This window comes from Culex pipiens, chromosome 2 (assembly GCF_016801865.2).
Source record: "Culex pipiens pallens isolate TS chromosome 2, TS_CPP_V2, whole genome shotgun sequence".
Taxonomy (NCBI): domain Eukaryota; kingdom Metazoa; phylum Arthropoda; class Insecta; order Diptera; family Culicidae; genus Culex; species Culex pipiens.
The window spans coordinates 32145714-32164772 of record NC_068938.1 but is presented as its reverse complement, the minus strand read 5'-3'; the positions used below and the strand labels follow the sequence as shown (position 1 = coordinate 32164772).

The window sequence follows — 19059 nt, the reverse complement described above, 5'->3', positions numbered from 1 at the left end:
TTTGCCATTTATTTCAAAGGAGGCGCGTGATACTTTTTGAATCTTCACCTAAAACGATGCTTTATGAATGATCGTGCGCCTCCATCAAAATATATGGAAAAACTTTAAAGTCAAAAAGGTGGAAATTTCTGAACTTGACAGATTGATACATATCTTCCACTTACATTTACACACAAGATCCTCTGTAATTACTCTTAGCGCTAAGAAAAATGTTATTAGAAAAGCCGACTCGGTCCTAACCAGGTCCCAGCGCCGTCCCCTTCGGCTAATAAAAATAATTTTATGAAAAAAATGTCGATAATACGATTTAAAAAAAATATCCCCTTGGATTGATAACTTAGCCTCGTTGGCAAGGGTTCAGGGGTCACTGTCAACTTCGATTGTCCACGGTCCATCTAATCTAATCTAATCTAATCAGACCCTAGCGCAGCCAATCTTTCGAAGGGATCCTGGAGAGTGCCTTAGGTTAGATGACGCCTAGCACTCTTCTTGTCATTTATTAACATTTGTAGTGTGCCATTGCATTAGAATGCATTGAAACATCACAAGCGTTAAACCGGCCAGGCCTACTGCGTAAAGCCGTATCGCAGAGATGACTCGTAATTGGGTTGAGTTTGAGCACTGAGTGTTCGAACAACAACACAATTCTGAATCGACAGGGGAGGAAGAAGCGTGGGGACACACCACCATACGCTCCGTGATTTGGTTGTATTCGTTGGGAGCACCATGCTAAGAAGGTTTGGTACTCCGGGACCCTCTGGGATGGGACATTGTATTTCCACTAATGCCCTGGACTCTATTTGCCGTGGTTATAGCGCCACAACTCGCTCTCTGTAACAGTATTCCTAATTCCAGTCCACGCTCACCAAGTCGTCATGGCCTAGTGGTTAGCATTTTTGCTTACCAATCCAAAGGACGGAGGATCGAACCCCGCCTCGAGCGATTTGATTTTTCGTTCATATTCATCATTTCAAATTCATGTGTCCTTAACTTTCTCGTTGGGAGCAGATGGGAATCGAACCCAGAACCATTCGCTTACAAAGCGAACACCGTAACCAGTCAGCCACGGCCGCTCCTCAGCAGCTTCGATTGTCCACGGTCCATATAAAAAAAGATTGTCCTCATGAGGGTGGGGAAACGAGGTCTGAAATTTCTTTAAAAAAAAGTGTCCACGTGGTTTATGGATGGTCCCTAACGACATTCACCTGGAAAGCATTCTTCACGATAAGTGGTGGAATTTCGGATTCAATCAACGACCATGCAAAGAAGTACAACTTCATGAATTTTCATTATTTTATATTACTTTTTTTTGCAGATTTTTTGTATGTATTTTATAATTGTCACGTGTTTTTTTTCTTGCTAGAGCTTATATTTTTTATACTTTTGTAAACTTTAATTTTCAATATTGGAGATAAATTACTACTAGGTTCTAGGTTTCACTTTTTTGCATCGGCTTTATTTTCCGGTTTTTCTGTTATTTTTCTTCTTTCTTCTATTTTCCACGCGCTTCTGACAGGATGTGACAAACCCGACCGACTCTTCGTACCTCCTAGAGCTCCAGAGAGCGACGGCGCGCGCGCTTTGTCCTGACCATGACCTTCGCACTTTACTATTTCCCTCACATTCGAAATCTTCTGCACGAATAAGTCAAATTGCAAATAGCCACGTGTGGAAACTGTTGTGGTGTGTGTGTGTTTTGTGATGAGGAAATTCTGAGAGGGGATGAGCAGCTTTTTCAGCACAGTTTCTTGTGTTATCCTTGTGAGTTTGAAGAATGAGTACTAATTTTATTTTAAAAAATAACAAATTTACACGATACACACTTCGAATCAGCGCTTCCCCTCTTTTCACGAATACTTCAAATTAGGATCGCGCTGAAGCGCGCCAGTTTCCCCACCAAAGTTGATTTCCCCGCTCTTTCTCTTTTTTGTTTGTAATATTCAGTCTATTTCGTGTTGTTTCGTGAAACTCTGCAAGCTAGGTTGTTTTTTCTTTCCTTTGATTTCTACACGTTGTGAAGCTTTGAGGAGAGAAAGCCAATTCACGCAACCCTTCCGCAGCAGCAACCAGAATGAAAGGACGACGCGAATCTGACCTCCCTGTTGCCCTTTTCGCCAGCTTTCGGTAGAAATTCCCACAAATTATGCACGTGCAGCAGCAGCGCGCACTCAACAGCCGATTTTTGCCCCATTTTTTTTACAAGCACAGCTATTTTTTGTAGTTTTCTCGCTTCCCGTAGTGAATAAATGCGAAATAATGAATTGTGATAGTGAGTTTTTGTTTGTTGGTTTGTTTTTTTAATAATTTTAATGATTTTTATTTTTCTTCACATGAACTTGAGTGAAGACGTTTTTTAGTTTCTTCCATCGAGATTAGTCGATTTTTACATTGATGTGAGTGTGTGTGTTTTTTTTGTCTACAATTTAAAATAGCTTGTTTATTTATTTACTATTTACAGGTTTGTTTTGTGGCGACGAAACTGAGAATAAATTAGATATCTTAGTGTTGTTTTTGTTTTTTTTTTCCTTTTCTCTAGATGCTACATCAGTTAAGCCTTATACTTATTTTTTGTTCTAAAAGTATATTTATAGGGTTTGCTACTTGTTTTTATTTGCATAGGGCGCGAGTGAATCACTTGTCAGTTCTCTCAACTTGCAGTTGCTACTAATTTTGATAATAGTACACACTACACAGAACGCTTGATGTTGGTAGCTAGCGGAACCTCTTTCCTGCAGTGATTTAGCGCGATCTAAACTTACACACTACTAAGACAAGAATTATAGTACACATATAACAGCTTTTTTAGTGTAGATCTGTTTGCTTGATAAGACTCGTCGTCGGCACTGGCAGCTGCTGAAGCACGGACCAACGCGAATAGCCCACAACAACAGCCAGCGTGTGGCAAAAGAGCCCGGTCGAGAGCGCAATCCCCCACAAAATATTGCACAGCGTAATATTTAAGATCACGCTCTTAAGCAGCTCTTCCGCGCAGACACCTTTCCGTAATCTCTATCCCGTCGGACACGGCTTCAGCAGCTACAGCAATGCCGTTCCGTCCGAAATTTCTAAACCCTAAACCTATAGATTTTACATCGCGCACTCACTCTGCTGTTCTGCCCTCTCGCTCTCTCTATCGAGACTAATATTAATAAATTACAAATGTTCGTGTTTCTTTCTCACTGTGTCACTTTCTACACGACAAAACAAAAACAAAAACTTTCTTCGCCTAATATCAACTTTTACACAGAATCAAAAAACTTCTCAACCTAAAATTATAAGCGTCATTTACTCATTTTTAGTCATATAGGTTGCTGGTCCTCCTTGTCGGAGTGGTCCTGCGGCTGATCCTTACTCAGGTTGAGCGAACCTCCCTCGGCGGACTGGGCTGCGGCGGCCGCTGCCGCAGCTGCCCGGGCTGCCTTTGCTTCTGCGGCCATTCGTGCCGCTGCGGCCGCCGCTTGTCGTCCCGCGCTCGATCGCAACTCACGCTTTCGCTCCGGAACGCCCAGCGCCGCCTCGGATTCATCTCCGCTGCGTCGTCGCTTGGAGCGGGTCGCCCTTCGGCCACCGGGCCCCGAGGGGGTCGTTGGTTGAGCACTGCTCGACTCTCCGCCGGACGAGTTGGCCGCGTCCGTGCTGGAGCGGGTCGACTTGCGCGACGGTGGGTGATGCATTTCCGGAGTTTTCTCCAGGTCCGACTTGTTTCCACCGCTGCCGATTTCGTCGGGTTGGGATGGTGGTTCGGACGAGTGTAGGCTTCGCCTTCGGGACGACGATCGACGCTCGTGTCGATCCAGCTCGTCTTGTTGGCGCAGGTCCGATGGCAATTCCTGTTGATCGTGGGTGTCCATTTCATGGGCGGGTGCGGACTCTTCCAGCCTTGGTGCCTCCTCCGCAGGATGGTGATCCAGCTGAAGATGCTGAGCTGCAACGTCCTCACTCAGAGCTGCCGCTCGTTCCAGCTCTTGTCGTTTCAACTCACGCTCAGATTCTTCCCGTTCCCTGCGACGCTTGTGTCGCAGCTCACGAGCGTGCGCTTGCTCCTGCTCATGTTCCAGTTGTTGTTGCTGCTGTTGCTGCAGTTGTTGTTCTTCAGCGAGCTTTTTCTGCTCCGCTATCCGTTGCTGCTCAATGTGCCTTTGGGCATCCTGAGCTTCCTGGAGTTTCTTCATTTGTTCTTGCTGAAGCAGTTTCTGCTTTTGCTTCAGAATCATGATCTGCTTCTGCGGATCGTCTTCGTCGTTCAGTACATTTCCAGACTTTGACAACTTCGAAGGTGCTATCAAATCTTCCAGGTCCATTTCTGCGTTGTGTGCCGCGTCCACAACGGTCACCGAAGCGGCCGGCCCTGCCGAACTTGCCGAAGGCGTCGTCGCAGACAGGTTTTGTGGCGTCGCAGGAATCGGCACCGCCGTGACAGTGGCACCAGCTCCCGAACTGGACGACGAACCCCGACTCAAATCTGCAGCCATATCAGTGGACCGTAGACTTCGCTCACTTCGCTCGGCTCGTTCGTGTCGTTCCGTCCGCTCACTACGCTCGCGTTCCCGATCGCGATGCTCTCGCTCACTGCTCGCCGACGAGGTCGACAACGCTGCAGGACTCTTGGCACTCAGATTCAACGAACCCGCTCCGCCACTTCCACCGCCGGATGGCATTCCGACGGGCGACGCTAGCGAGATTGTGGTCTGCGAGGGCAACGAAGCAGCTATGCTGGCCGCTGCCACTGGAGTTAGCGTGACCTTGTCCAAGCTAGGAATCGAATCGGTTGAGGACCTGGTCCTTGGACTCTTCATTTCTTCCTGCGAAGCCGCGGCACCCATCATGATCGTCTTCGGGTCCAATTTGGACAAATGATGCTGCAGTTGGGCGGCCTGTTGTTGCTGAAGGTCGTGCTGCCGCGAGGACGAAGACGACGATCGCTTGCTGTCCGATGTTGACGTTGATGTGGATGAAGATGACGTTGGGATCAGCGAAATCGCCGGTCCAACGCCCAGGCTACGAGCCAACAGCTCGATCGGGTTCTTGCTCAGCTGTTCGAACGCTTCCTTGAGTCCTTGGTCGCGAGATTTCGACGACGACGATTTTGATGACGATCCGGAGCCAGACACGCCACTCGCGGACAATGCCTGGGCCGCCATCTCCGCAAACAGCGCTTGTGAAAACTCTGGTGGTAGTGGCAATTGTAGATCTTTAGCACTCATTGCCGCTGCAGCTGCAGCTGCTGCCGCCGCCGCACTACTACTACTGCTACTCTTTGACGACGATCCGTGACCGGAAGATGACGATGATGAACCAGGCATTTTGCCCGTGGCAAAAGCTTGCATCGCTGCCAAATCCGACGGGAAGGCTCCCTGGGAGAGCGTTTCCAAGATTTTCCTCCGCTCACGTTCCAACTTCTCCAGAGCTTGCTTGTTGGCCTGTTGAGCGGCCGCACTTTCACGGGCTCGCTTATCCGAAGCACTCGAACTGCTACCGCCTCCTCGAGAACTTTGCGTAATGTCAAGTCCGGCCGATCGCGTAAGCGAATCCAGCAGATGCTTATCGTGCGGCAAAAGCAACTGCTGCAACTGGGCAGCTTCCAGTGCGGCTTGTTGCGCCGCGGCCGCTTGTTGGCTGGTCAGACTGGAACTACGGCTGGATTTGCTACTTGGGGACGATGCCGACTGTTGAGAGCCTCCACCGCTCATTCCACGAGAGCTGTTACTTTGCTTCGACTGAGATTGGCGCGAGGTCGTCGTTGAGGATGATGTACTCGTCGTGACTCCGCTAGTTCCGAGTGGCATTCCGTACGGGTTTAGCCCTCCCAGTCCGAGGGGCGTGTACAGCAAACTCGGATTGGGGAAGAAGAACGGGAACTGGCTATTGGCAGCAGCTGCCGCAGCCGCTGCAGCTGCTTTGCTTGAGCTCTGCTGTGACGACGAACTGCTCTGGTCATTCGAAGATTTGTTAGACTTGCTTCTGCTGCTGCCACCACTCTTCGTTGGAGTCCCACCGGTTGCCGCGGCAAGAGCCGTTGCCGGATCCAGCCCAGCTGCAGCCATCATCGTGGCCAAACTTTGTGCGTCCATGCCGGACAGACCCGGCAGCCCAGCCAAACTGGCAAAGAGATTCATGTTGTTCAAGTTGCCCAGTCCGGCCAACCCAGCGAGGCCAGGCATTCCTCCAAACGGCATCAGATTGCCGAATGGATTCGACTTGGGGTCAAAGTTGCCCAACCCAGGAATACTCGACAACAGGTTCGCATTCAGACCGGCCAGCCCAGCAAACTGCATGTTGGCCGCGGCGGCCGCATTACTGCTACTACTAGCGCTGCTTCCGTGCTTCTTCGACGGCGTTGACGACGACGAAGACGACTGTTGATTGCCACTGCTTGAACCGTACTGATTGCTGGAGGCAGCCGCCTGTGCCTGTGCCATTGAGGACGCGGACGAGGACGATCGCATTTGCTTCGCCGATGGACTGGCCGAGTCGGACGAAGACTGCTTCGGGTGAGAAATGGGTCCGGTTGGTGGTAGGGTTATTGATTCCGCCCACTTGGGGTCGATTTCGTACGCCGGATTGTCTTCGAGCCACTGGGTGAGGCGTTTCAGCTGTGGCGCCTTGTTTCCAGTTAGGCGTTTGCCGTTGATTTTGTTGATGACCGAGACGTACTCTTCTCCGGTTAGGTTCTTCCAGTTGAACGCCATCGGATTGCCGGCATCACTTTGTTGCTGTTGTTGCTGCTGTTGCTGCTGCTGGTGCTGTTGTTGCTGTTGTTGTTGTTGTTGCTGAGCGTGATGGTGTTGTTGTTGGATGCTCGCGTTGGTGTTTCTCGTAGATCGTGATGAAGTTGGTGTTGTTGCTTGCGATTGGGAAGCGGACGATGAAGATCGTCGGGAGGACCGCGACAGATAGTCCATTCCCATGGCGTGTTCCGTCAGAGCAGCGGTCTGCTCGGCCAGCCACTTGTTGACCTTGGCGTCGTGAGCCGCCGATCCGTACTGGCCCAGTTTGGAGCTCAAATCTGCCGCTTGTTTCATCTCGGCAAACATGACTTCGTAAGCCTTGCGTTGCGGTGAATTTGCCGGCAGCGATTGGATCAGTTTCTGTTGCTGCTTCAGGAAAGCTTGTTGTTCGGCCTGAGCTGCTTGGGCAAAGAGCGCGTTCAAACTATCCTTGGTCGAGAGTGCTCCCATACCACCGGACATGTTCTGCAGAGCAGCCAGTCCACTGTTTGAGTTTGAGGAGCTAGACGATCCCTGGCCACCCTTCGAAGTACCCGGAACGCTCGTGACCGTAATTGTGAACGGTTTTTGTGGCGGCTGCTGACTTGCCGAAGTCGGCGCCGACGCCGGCGTAACGGAAACCGACGGTGGAATCTGCGGTTTCTTCATCGAGCTGCCGGAGAAGCTTCCACCGGGCGGCGTCGGATCTCCAAAGATGGTCTTTTGCTCCTTGGCCGCGGAAAGCCCCAGCACAATTTCGTCCAACTTTCGGCGCTTTTTCTCCTTGCCCAGCGGTGGCTCCTCGATCGGTACGCTCACGTTGTTCTTCTTCATCAGCTTGGACAGCATGTCGTTGAGTTTGCCCTTGCCAGCAGCGGCGGCCGCAGCCACTGCCGCCGACGGGGACGGCATCGAGGAACTACCCCCGTGCGCACTCGAAAGGCTGATGCTGGTGTTGCTCAGACCGCTTCGGCTGCCATCGCCGCGTTGTTTTTTGCCGATCGAAAAGTCCTGCACCTCGCTCAGGTCCATCGGACTCTTGAGCATGTCCGCCATGTTGACCTTGGGCAGGCCGTAACTGGAATGAGAAAGAGAAGCGACGATTAAAATCAATTTCTTGGCAGAGCAATTTTCAGCGTTTTTGGAAATCATTTTTGTTTTTTTTTTTTTAGCTGGATGAAACTTTGTCCATCGATTGCTAACGTCCAAAGAACACATTTTGCAACATTGAATACTCCATCTAACAAAAAAGTTGTAGGTTATGATCAGATTACTCAGAAAAAAAAGTTTCAAAATTTAAAAAAGTATTCAAAATTAAATCGACTCTCTGTCACCAAGTCATAACAGTATTTTTTTTTTTTTTTGCAGGTATCGCAAATGCACTAGAATTTTTTTTGTTCGATATCAAATGGAATTTACAATTGAAGATATCTTGAAAACTATTGATCAGATTTTCAATGATTGTAGTACATTCGAGCTTCATCGTGCTGTATTACACTCGAAGTGGGCAAGCCTACTGCGTTGCATTAACCCCAGAGAGGATTCTGGGAACGGATCACATTTTTCAGAATCTACAGGGAAGGGATGATGCGTGGACATACCGTACCAAAGGCTCCGGAGAATGTAAAATGTTCTCATATCTTTAGAAAAAAAAACATATTTTCAAGCTGACTTTTCAAAAATGTATCAACAATGTAATTCAGCTTTTTTTAAATTCGTTATTTTCCAGATAAGAATATTATTAACAGGGTGACCACTCAAATCCCATTTTCAAATTCCCGACTTTTTCCAGACTTTTCCAGAAAACTCAAATAGGCATTTCTTATCTAAAGAATGATTTCAAACAAAAAACTCTCTATAAGAAAAGTCAATATCAACCACCGAAAAAAAATCTAAATTGATTTTAAAAAATCCAACTATTGGCAATTTTTGTAAACACAGAAACTGAACAACAAATAAAAAAAATACTTCAAAAATGGAAATTCATTATTATGATTCAGAGTAGAAACACAAACAATTAGTCCTTGAAAAAAAATCGAAAGTTCAACAATACTTATAACTTTCATGTTATTTTTTAAATTGGCAAACGTATAGTTTTGAATACTTCGTTTCAAATGGAAATGGCAAAAAGTTAAAGATAACTGAATTTAAAATTTCATTCCTATTTTTCCCACTTATTTTAAGAAAAATGTTTGAAGAGACAAATTTTTAAACAATTTTGCAATAACTCAAAATTTCTTGGATTATTTTTTTGCCAGGTTAACATTTTCTTTATGTTTTCAAAACGAAAAAAAGTTTTTCAATTTTGGATTTTATTCGATATTTAAGTTTTCCGAAAGCTGAAAATCAAGCTTTATCTCTAGAAGGTAATTTACCCATACTCACAAAAAAAGTTCAAGGGCAACATTTGGAAAAAATAAACAATTAAAAATATTTACAAAAAAAAACTCAAGTTGGAATCTTTTTTAAATATTCAATCTATGTGACAAAATAAAATAGAATCATAACTCTAAGCTGGGCATTAGACTATTTTTATTTAGTTTTTCATTAACTTTACCTCTTGTTGATAAACAGAAATTAATAGAGATCATTTGATTCATAAAAAATATTATGAAAATCTGTGTCAACTGCATCCAATATTTATTAAGATTTTGAATGCCTTAAACAGCTTTTCGATACTCAAATATATTGAAATAGTGAAAAGAACCTTAAATTTAAAGTTAGTTACTAAAGCAGAATTGAGAATTGAAAATTGTACAAAATATTACAAAATTATTCAAGAGTTAAAATTAATTTTCAAGCAAGGATGCTTGGAATTCCCTACTTTTCCCGACTTTTTGACAAAAAATCATAAATTCCCGACTTTTTCCCGATTTTTAGCGGATTTTGGGGAATTCCAGACTTTTTCCCGACTTTCCCGATTTCCCGACTTGAGTGGCCACCCTGCTGTCAGAATATCTAAAAAGTTGGGGAAATTTGTTATTTTTTAAATAAAAACTTGAGTGTTTGTTTCCTAAATTCGGACAGGTTTCAACTTTATATGAAGACTTGTATGAATGAATAAATGTGACAAAATTACTGTTTTGGTTAATCATAGTGGAGACAATCACAAAATTTCAGTCAAATAAAAAAATACAAATAAAAACCATTTCCGGTTTTCGACAAAACATCGCACACTTCAATTTAGTTCAACTTACCCGGAGGACAAATCGATCGGCGTCAGCGTGCTCGACGTGCCCGGAATGAGCTGCGGCTTGGATGCCGCGTACGACGACATCTGGTTGCGCGCGGAACCGTGCTGGTGCGCAGGCGGCGGCTGCAGCCCACTGCCGGACGATGACGAATTTCCACCACTTCGGCGAGCATCCACAATATCGTCGTCGTTCCACGAGAGGCTCGACTGCAGCTGGGACTGCTTTTGGTTGGGCACTGGAAGGTTAGACGGGGGACGAGGTAGAGGATGAGATGGTTGCGAATTGGTTTGTGGTTTGTTTTTAGGGGGGAAACATCAAAACTAAGGGAGATTACAACATCGATTGAATTTTGATTTTCACAGAAGAAAATAAGCGACTAATTGGGGAATTTTGTATCAGGCGGCAAGCTTGTCAGAGTGGGTCTTGGATGGAATTTAATCTTTGGAGATGTCCAAGTCATTCTGACAAGCTCCCATGGGAACTTAAAACTAAAGAATAAAATAAGGAAAGCCAATTGATTATGTTTACCTGGACTCTGAGTATTATTCAACAAAGCATGCAATTTGGCCCTTTCTGTTTCAACATCAATAGCAATGTGTCTCTTGCGTTTCTTACTTGACGAGAGCGAAACACCGGCGGCGGCAGCGGCGGCCGCGGAAGCCGCAGCTGCCATCTGGCTCTGACTGAGGCCTTGCAAGCTACCAGACCCCGACCCACTTCCCCCGAGACCGACGGCGGACAGGGCCGCGGCCGCAGCCGCCGCGGTCTGCGCGGACAAAGCCGCTTGGCTAATTTGCTTCGCGCCGGCGTGATCGGTCGTAATGGTGATCACGTCCGGCGTGCTCGACGCGGACCGGCGCGAATCGCTGCCCGCGCCGTCCACCGGGATAATGCGCTTGATCGTCTCGTGCAGCGGAATGTCCAGATCGATGCCGAGACAGCCGGTGTACGCCGAGTAGGACTTGCCGACGGGCCACTCGCCGTGCTCGACGCAGTAGATGACGTGGCCAACGCGTCGCTCCAGCGCAAAGTCCCGGAACCACTTGACGATCATCGAGGTGTCGATCATGCTGGCGAATTTGGTCATTTCTGAAAGAAGGGAAAAATGTGTTAGTTTCGCACGGTTCAACTAGGTTTCCTCCGAATCAAACTCACGTTTAATGTCCTCCTTGGACACACTGTTGTCCAGCTGCTTCAGCTTCATCAGAGGCTGGAACACCTCCAGGTCGGGGAAGCGAGCCTTCAGCTCGGCGGCCTGCTTCGAGCACATCTCCTCGTCGGTGAGAAGCTTCGGCTTAGCCTCGCTCGCCGTAGCTTTCGGTTCGTCCAGAATGATCACGTCCGGTGACGACTCGCGCTCGGGTTCCGGCTTTTTCTCCGGTACCTCCGGCTCCGACTTCTTGGATGGCGAGCTTTCCTCGGCGTCTGTTGACTTTTCAGCAGGCTTCTCAGCAACCTCGGTCGTCGTCTCCATTGGAGTCTCCTCTGAGGACGAATCCTTCTCGGTTGGCTTTTCCTTAACCTCTTCTGCGTCAGATTTGGCCTCATCCTTCTTTTCGACATTTTCCTCGGAAGGCACCTTCTCATCAACCTCCATCGCCTCCGGCTTTTCAGCCGATTCGGCAGGCTTTTCCGCAGCGTCGTCTTCGGAGTCCTTCTTCTCTTCGGAGGTTTCCTCCTTGGTGGTCTCCTTGTCGGCTTCCTTCTCTTCCTCCTTTTCGTCCTCTGGTTCTTTAACTTCCTCGACCTTTTCCTTCTCCGGCTCATCGCTCTTTACAGCTACTTCGTCCTCTTTCTTGTCCTCTTCCCCAACCTTTTCCGCAGCGTCAGCTGCTTCCGGCTTCTCAACCGGCTCTTTCTCAACCTCCTTGGCAGGTTTCTCCTCTTCGACCACAGCATCATCCTTGCTGGCAGCGCTCGCGGCCGCCTTCTCGGCCGACTCCTTTTCCGCCTTGGCCGCTGCTTCGGCCTTCTCCGCCGCTTCTGCCTTGGCCGCCTGCATCTTCATGAGCTGCTGGTTCTGCAGCTGGATTTGCATCTCCAGATTCTGCAGGTACTTCTTGGCCGCCTCGTAGAACGGGAACTCCGGATCGGCCAGGATGAGCTGCTCGGACCGGTAGATACCGTACTTGAGCACCGCCCGCAGCAACTCCCGGTCGTGCTTGCCCGAGATCCACCAGTCGGGCGTGTCCAGGTTGTTCTCGCACAGCCGAATGTTCTCCTCCAGCTTGGGGTGTTTGATGATTTCGCGCGCCTTCGACAGCAGCTCCAGCCGGTCCAGGATCAGCTTGGCGTGGTCCTCGGTCACGTCGTCCACCAGCCCGTCCAGGCCCTTTTCGTCCTCGCTCAGCTTGACGCCGGCCTGGCGCTTGCACATCGCGATGAACACCTTGTAGAAGTCGCTCAGATTTTCGTCCGACTTTTTGTCCAGCTTGGCGAACGCCTTGAACCTGTGAAAGCAAGACGTTAAATTTTGCACCGAGAAACAACAATCGCAAGTTATTACCTGGACCAGTCCGGAGTCGGCTGCGACGTGTTCGGCAGCAGATCGATACCGTACCCGGTGAGAACGCGAATGAACTCGTTCTCCTCGCGGCGGGTCCACTTTTTCGGGATCTGCTCCAGCCGGACACGTTCGCGCTCGCGCATCACCTGTTCCGTCTTTTCGCGACGTTCCATTTTCTGCAATGTACAAGTTTTGTTTAGTCTCGTGTTTGACGGTACTTTCGGGATAAACTTGAACAAACTAAAAAAATAAAGTTCAAAATTCTACACAATCAAGAAACGAGAAAACTAAAATACCCGTAACCAAAAGACTAAAACGAAACTAACAACAGAGAGAACTAAAGAAAAAAAGAGACAAATATCTGTGTGTTTGTGTATCCCGATTGTCCGATCCCACCATTTCATACTAACCAAGTACATGGCCAACTTTTGCAGGTCGAGATTGGCCAGCTGCGAAGCATCGGCCGGGTTGAGGCCCAGCCCCAGGCTCAGCATGAGGCTGAAGTCGGCCGCGGTGGGCATTCCACCGGTTGGCGCCACCCCCGACAGGGACAGACCTCCGCCCCCGGCCGATACTTGCTGCTGTTGGCTCTTGCTCAGACCGCTAGTGCCAGCGTAGGAACCTGCTCCACCGCCGGACGAGCCCGCCGCCTGTTGGGACTGCTGCTGCTGCTGCTGTTGCTGGTGCTGCGGCGTCAGATTGCCGCCCATGATGGGGCCGGGCGTGGTGGACGGAGTCGACGGCGTGGACGACGACTGTCCGGTCAGGGACGACACCGGCGGAACGATCGCCTGGAGCTGTTGGGATTTTCGTTTACGTGGTGGTGATATTTCGCGTTTGATTTTGTTATTATTTGAGAAAGACAAGGGATAATACAAGGAAATTTGGTCATTTAAATTTCAAGACTCTCGAAAATGATAACTTTGTGAATGTCGCAGCAGATGGAATGGTATTATGAATTTGAAGTAATGGGACGGCACATATAATTCAGAGCGGACGAAATTTTCTTGCGACGATAGAATTCTTCAACTTTGACAAATGGAGAGAGAGATCTACTAATTAGTAACAAAACTATAGTCTAAACTCAACATTACAATGCACTAACGATACGAGAGGCCAGATCGGCTGCAACTACTTGGTGTTTGTGCAAGTCTTGCATTCAATTATCGTTTATGTTTAATTTTATTGTGACGATGCACGCGGGACAGGACTACAAAAATGTGTGACTCGGGACAATTACAAATTACAGTTTTACCATGCTCTGAACTATTTGTGTTGGTGTTTTGGTGATACCGTTATAGAGTGTGTCGTGTGGAAACGATTGTGATTGCGTGTTGATTGTACGATAGTACTCGAATTGTTGGGAAATAAGACTAAAGAAAGTTTCGAAAAACTTTGAGTTTAAAAAAGGTAGCGACATCTTTTTCATGTTTTAAATTAAAATATTTTCCTTTTACACAACTTTGTATAGACAAATCCAGCGAAAGCTCAACGCTGCTTTTTGATGGTGAGAGATTTGACAGCTCCCATACTAAATTTACTTTTTATTAATTTTCTTTTAAAATAAAATACTTAACATATGAAAACTATATATTTTTGGTGCACAAAATTTCTGCTGAATCGAATGGTATAGGGGCAGGGGGGGCAGAATGGCCCGCCTAAGTAAAATGCGCCAAAAACCATAGAAAAACATACAAATTTATGAATTCAGTGTAGTAGGCTTATGCTTTGGGATGTTCCCTTCAATGTTGTATACTTGGTTGATGAAAATTTTTAGCTTAAAACTATTTTTGAGCCACTTTAAAAAAAAAGTTTTTTCGACTACTTTTCTAGGGTGCGGGGCAGAATGGGCCACCTTAGAAAACAAGCCATTTCGTCTAATACAACGTTGAAGGGAGATAAAAAATGACTTAAGGTACCTTTCTAACATAGTTTCTATGAAGTTAGACCACTTTTATAAAAATAGTCACTTACCAAAACAAACATTTTTGAAAATAGTGTTAATGACCGATTCTTCGGCTCCTTTTCAAAAAAATCCCAATTTTTTTTCAGCGTTTTGGCTGTAGTGGCAAAATAAAAGAAGAAACCCCCCAATGTTATTACATATTTGGAAAGATAATTGATTTTCCTACAAAGAAATATCATGCAGAATTAACCATATAGTACCTGTGCTTCCTCTGAAATAAAAATGTAGCGTGACGGGACAACATCGTAAAACTGGACTTTTAAAAGGCACGCTACAAAAATCGCTACAGTTTTGCCAGTTTGATTTTTAAATATTTTTGCTCTTCTACACATTATTACAAATTAAAAAACGAATCTTTTGCTCCTTGAACTGAACGAATTGGTTGAAATTTGAGTTTTTGCCAGCAATTTCTTTTCGTGACGAGACAACGAAAGGAGCAGATTTATGAAAAAACTCCTCTCCCGTTCATAGCTTGCATACCACATTTGGTCAATATTCTTGGCTTTTAAGGTAAGAAAACGCATTTAAAGCACATTGAAATTATTGAATCATAATTAAAATGATTTTTTTCATATTAAAAACCACATTGAAAATTGAAAAATGTGACATTTTGCTTCGCTAAGAATCGGTCTAATATGTTGAAAAAGGACACTATTTTTTCAAATAATCATCAAAACAACTAACAAATCAAATAATGTTACATTAAACTACATTAAATTATTTGTGAAGCTACCAGGAGTGAAATAATCCATTAAATCCAAATTTCATAACTTTTGATTGTTTTTATAAGGCAGGATAAGGGTGGTCCATTCTGCCCCCAAGTGGATTTTATTTTAACACTTCCACCACCAAGCCTCTAAATGATTTTAAGGTTCCGTTGTTGATTGTATACCTTGGTAGTAACATCTAGTATCGTTATAAGCATTGAGCAAACTTTTTCAAACAATCCAACTTTTTAGATAGCTTATTTAAAAACCTCGAAATAAACAATAAATTTACATTTTTGCTCATAATTCGAAAAATACAATGAATTCAAACGTCGTTTTCGGTATGGTGAAGTTATTTGACGTCCTTTATAAGACCCTTGCCTTACAATTGGTCTAAATCCATTCTAAAGCCCAAAACCAAGGGTGGCACATTCTGCCCCCCTGGTCCATTCTGCCCCCCCTGCCCCTACTTATCTAGATTGCAAATTTTTCGAACAGTTCTTGTTTGAATGACATTCTAGACACATTTTGTACACCTAATCAATCGATACTTTTATCATAAATTATCATTTTATTGCTTGAAAATTGAGTTTTCATGAACTCCCATATTCAAATATATGGAGGCTGTCATTTCTGAAACCATTGGCCACCTCGCGGCCATTTCAAACTGGATTCGTCTATAGCAAAAAAGCTAAGTTTTTGACAACATTTAATTTTGTTAACTAGTGATCTTGGCAACATAAATTTTTTATTTTGTGTTACATGTAACTTAAGAAGGATTAGGATTAGAAAACGCACGCCACTTGAATTTAAATTCAAAAAATAGCATTATGTACAAACTATGCGTTTTGAGAAAAGAATGTTGGCCCCTTTTAAATCATGTTTTTATTCAAAAAGTCATAACTGCGTAAAAAAGTAATTGTCTATTCATTTCCTTGGCCCATTAATTGCCTCTTTTGGTTCCCTGAACGCAACAAACATATCAACGATTTTAAAGAATTACATAACAATGGATAAATGTTGTTTTATGTGTTACTAAGCCAGATAGATGTGTTGAGGCTGAAGGAGCTATTAGACTATGGCAAACAAACAAACAAACTCGCACTTTTGGCGTTTGACAGTTTGCCTATCTCGAAAACAAGACAAAATGTATGAAAGCTGACGTTCAAATGTGTGAGTTTGTTTGTTTGTTTGTTTGCCGTAGTCTAATACATCCTTAAAACTCCATATCCATGCCGTAGTCTAATACATCCTTAAAACTCCATATAAAAAACGCCCAAGAAACGGTCAAGGAAAGGGTCATGAATGATTTTTCTTAAGCGGTACAGAGCTGAAAAGGGAACAGAAACGAAAATTGGCGTTTGACGTTTCTTGGCGCGGTGCTTGTTTGCAATATCTAGGGATTTTTTTCAAGTCCTATAAACAAAATTTTTAATTTTTGCTTTTTGGGTGTTTTTAGAACCGCCTTGAGTATTCAAAAACACCCAAAAAAAAGCAAAAAAAAAAATGAAAATTTTGTTTATATGACCTTTTTTTAAAACTCCAGATGTTTTGATGCAAAAATCTAATAATTTGGATTCGCTGATTTGAATGCGAATGAAAATAACATACGTATCAAAAATTTTGAAAATTCTGAGTTGCCTTATAATGCCGAATCTTGAAACGCACAATATTAATATTAAATAAACGATTTTTTTTTTGCTCGACAACCAAAATTACCAAATAACCAAAAATTAAAAAAATCAAAAAAAAATAAAAATTCAAAGTTAAGGAATTTTATATTCAAAATATTCAAAAATTCAAAAAATCCGAAATTTTAATTTTGAATTTAACAAAAAAAAATCTAAATTTAAACAGTTATTAAATTAAAATTGCAAAAAAAAATTAACACTTTAGAATTTCAATGTTAAAGAATTCTAGATATATTCAAAAAAATATTTTTTTCATGGAATTATTTTAATAAGGTCCTTTTCGGTACTGGGACTTGATTAGGACCGAGTCGGCTTTTATTATTACATTTTATTTAACTGATATTACTTCAGCAGGGAAACGTTAGCAAGGAAAATTTTAGTTCTCGTATTGGCCACCAGATGGCGTCATTGAAATCCACCTTCCCTGCTCACTTCACATCGTCAGCAGGGAAAAAAATGTGAAGACAGCAGTGAAAGTGAAATTTCCCTGCTAACGTAAACAGGATTTTTTAAACTATAATTCGTATCGTAAATGCAATCTTTTCAACAATATACTTTGATGTATTTAAATTAGTTTTTTTACGTATTTCAATGTCTTCAAATCTAAAAAATCACTGCTAACGTAACAGTTACTGAGCAAAAAAATCATTTTATTTGCCAAAATAACAATGTCACTGCCACTTTGCTGTGACTTATTCTTAGATATTTGGAGTTCCTTGAAAATATGTCTTTACCATTAATCACTTAGTATTAGAACGTTTTTAAGAGCAATTTTACAAAAGCTAGGGAACAATTGGCCAAAACTCCATCTGAAATATTTAAAAACTCATGATTTTTTTTTTCGAGAGTCAAATTTGTGTCTCATAATTGATTCTCTTAACTGATATCTTGGACAAAACCACCCTGCTAACGCGTTCCAGAATTGTTTTTTTAAACTGAAGTCCCGAACAAATCAAAAATATTTTCCCTGCTAACGTAACAGTTTACTGGGAGAAGTGTTACTTCAGCAGGGAAAGCGTAGGCCACGCCCCCACAAAGTTATTAAGTCAGCAGGGAAAAAATCTACCATTTTTTTATTATGTTTTCAAAACATATTGGGGCATAATAAATTTTAGGTGGCTTTAATGTTTTTTGCAATCAGATATATTGCTTACAAACTAATATTTTCTTGAAATTACAAAAACAGAAAAAAAAGTTTTTCCTGGTTCATGAGAGGAACAGCCTTCAAGAGAATCAAGCCGATATTTACAATGCGGATTCATTGGCAATGTTATTACTTAACTAATGTTAACATGATTCATTTAAATGTTAAACTACTATAGGTCGACTTCCCTAAGGTGTCCAGATAAGGTCGGGAAAAATATCAACTGCAATTCTAGATTTTTTTTTAACATATCCTATAAACATATGAAAGACAATAGCTTATAGGACCTTTAAAAAAATTCTAGAATTGAACTCTCAAACTACCACATACGAGGTGAAAGCTTTGCCACACAGCTATACGTGGCTCTGTAAAAAACATAAATCTGCGGACTTCACAACTATTAGCCCTGCTGACGACGTTGTGGGACGTTTGCGGGGCGTGGCCTACGTTTTCCCTGCTGAAGTAACACTTAACTTAGTCAGCAGGGAGCACATTTTTGATTGGTCTGGGACTTCACTTTAAAAAAATCGGAAAAATTGAAATTTATTTGCTTTAAAATAACGTTCTAATACCAAGCGGTTAATGTTAAAGAAATATTTGCAAGGAAATCCAAATCTTTAAGAGTTATCTAATCAGAAAAGATGTGATATTGTTATTTCAAACAAAATATTCATTTGAGTTTACATTACAATCGTACTTTTATGAAAACATAGTAAAATGTACTAGCTCTGACACTGGTGTACTAGTGTAAAATTAAATAGATACCTACTCATTATCTAAAAACATGAACATCATTTACATGGACCTTTGCTTGTATAAAAAAAAAAAACAAAAAGCTTGGAAACTGTGAAGTTAGCAAGGAAAATGCTCATCACAAATGCCACGCCCCAATGATAGAATTCACTGCTGAACACTTGAAGAACAGGAATGATATGAAAATATTTTCACCAACATGTTTGAGTACCTTTTGATAAAAGTTTGATTGTAAATTTTAACTTAAATTATTATTTTGGCTTGAAAATGCCTATTTCTGTGATCCATGACCATGACTTTAAAATTTTCTTCTTGCTCAGTAATTGCTACGTTAGCAGGGAGAATATGTTTTTCAGATTTGAAGACATTGAAATACGTATAAAAAACTAAT

The 19059-nt window shown here is 43.5% G+C and overlaps 1 protein-coding gene across 12 annotated transcripts in view; it reads right to left on the bottom strand.

Moving 5' to 3' along the window:
* Positions 1 to 1690: 1690 nt before the first annotated feature.
* LOC120426896 (uncharacterized) overlaps positions 1691 to 19059 on the bottom strand; it is a 67349-nt gene continuing 49980 nt past the window's right edge. For 10 of the 12 annotated variants that reach the window (XM_039591701.2, XM_052708531.1, XM_052708530.1 and 7 more), the window contains 6 exons: positions 12818 to 13204; positions 12408 to 12583; positions 11057 to 12351; positions 10430 to 10990; positions 9905 to 10136; positions 1691 to 7785 (listed from right to left, as the gene is read on the bottom strand). In XM_039591701.2, the coding sequence (XP_039447635.1) occupies positions 3300 to 7785; positions 9905 to 10136; positions 10430 to 10990; positions 11057 to 12351; positions 12408 to 12583; positions 12818 to 13204 (7137 nt within the window). In that variant the 3' untranslated portion in view covers positions 1691 to 3299. The remainder of the gene's footprint in view (positions 7786 to 9904; positions 10137 to 10429; positions 10991 to 11056; positions 12352 to 12407; positions 12584 to 12817; positions 13205 to 19059) is intronic. The other 2 variants (XM_052708533.1, XM_052708536.1) reach the window with 2 other exon arrangements.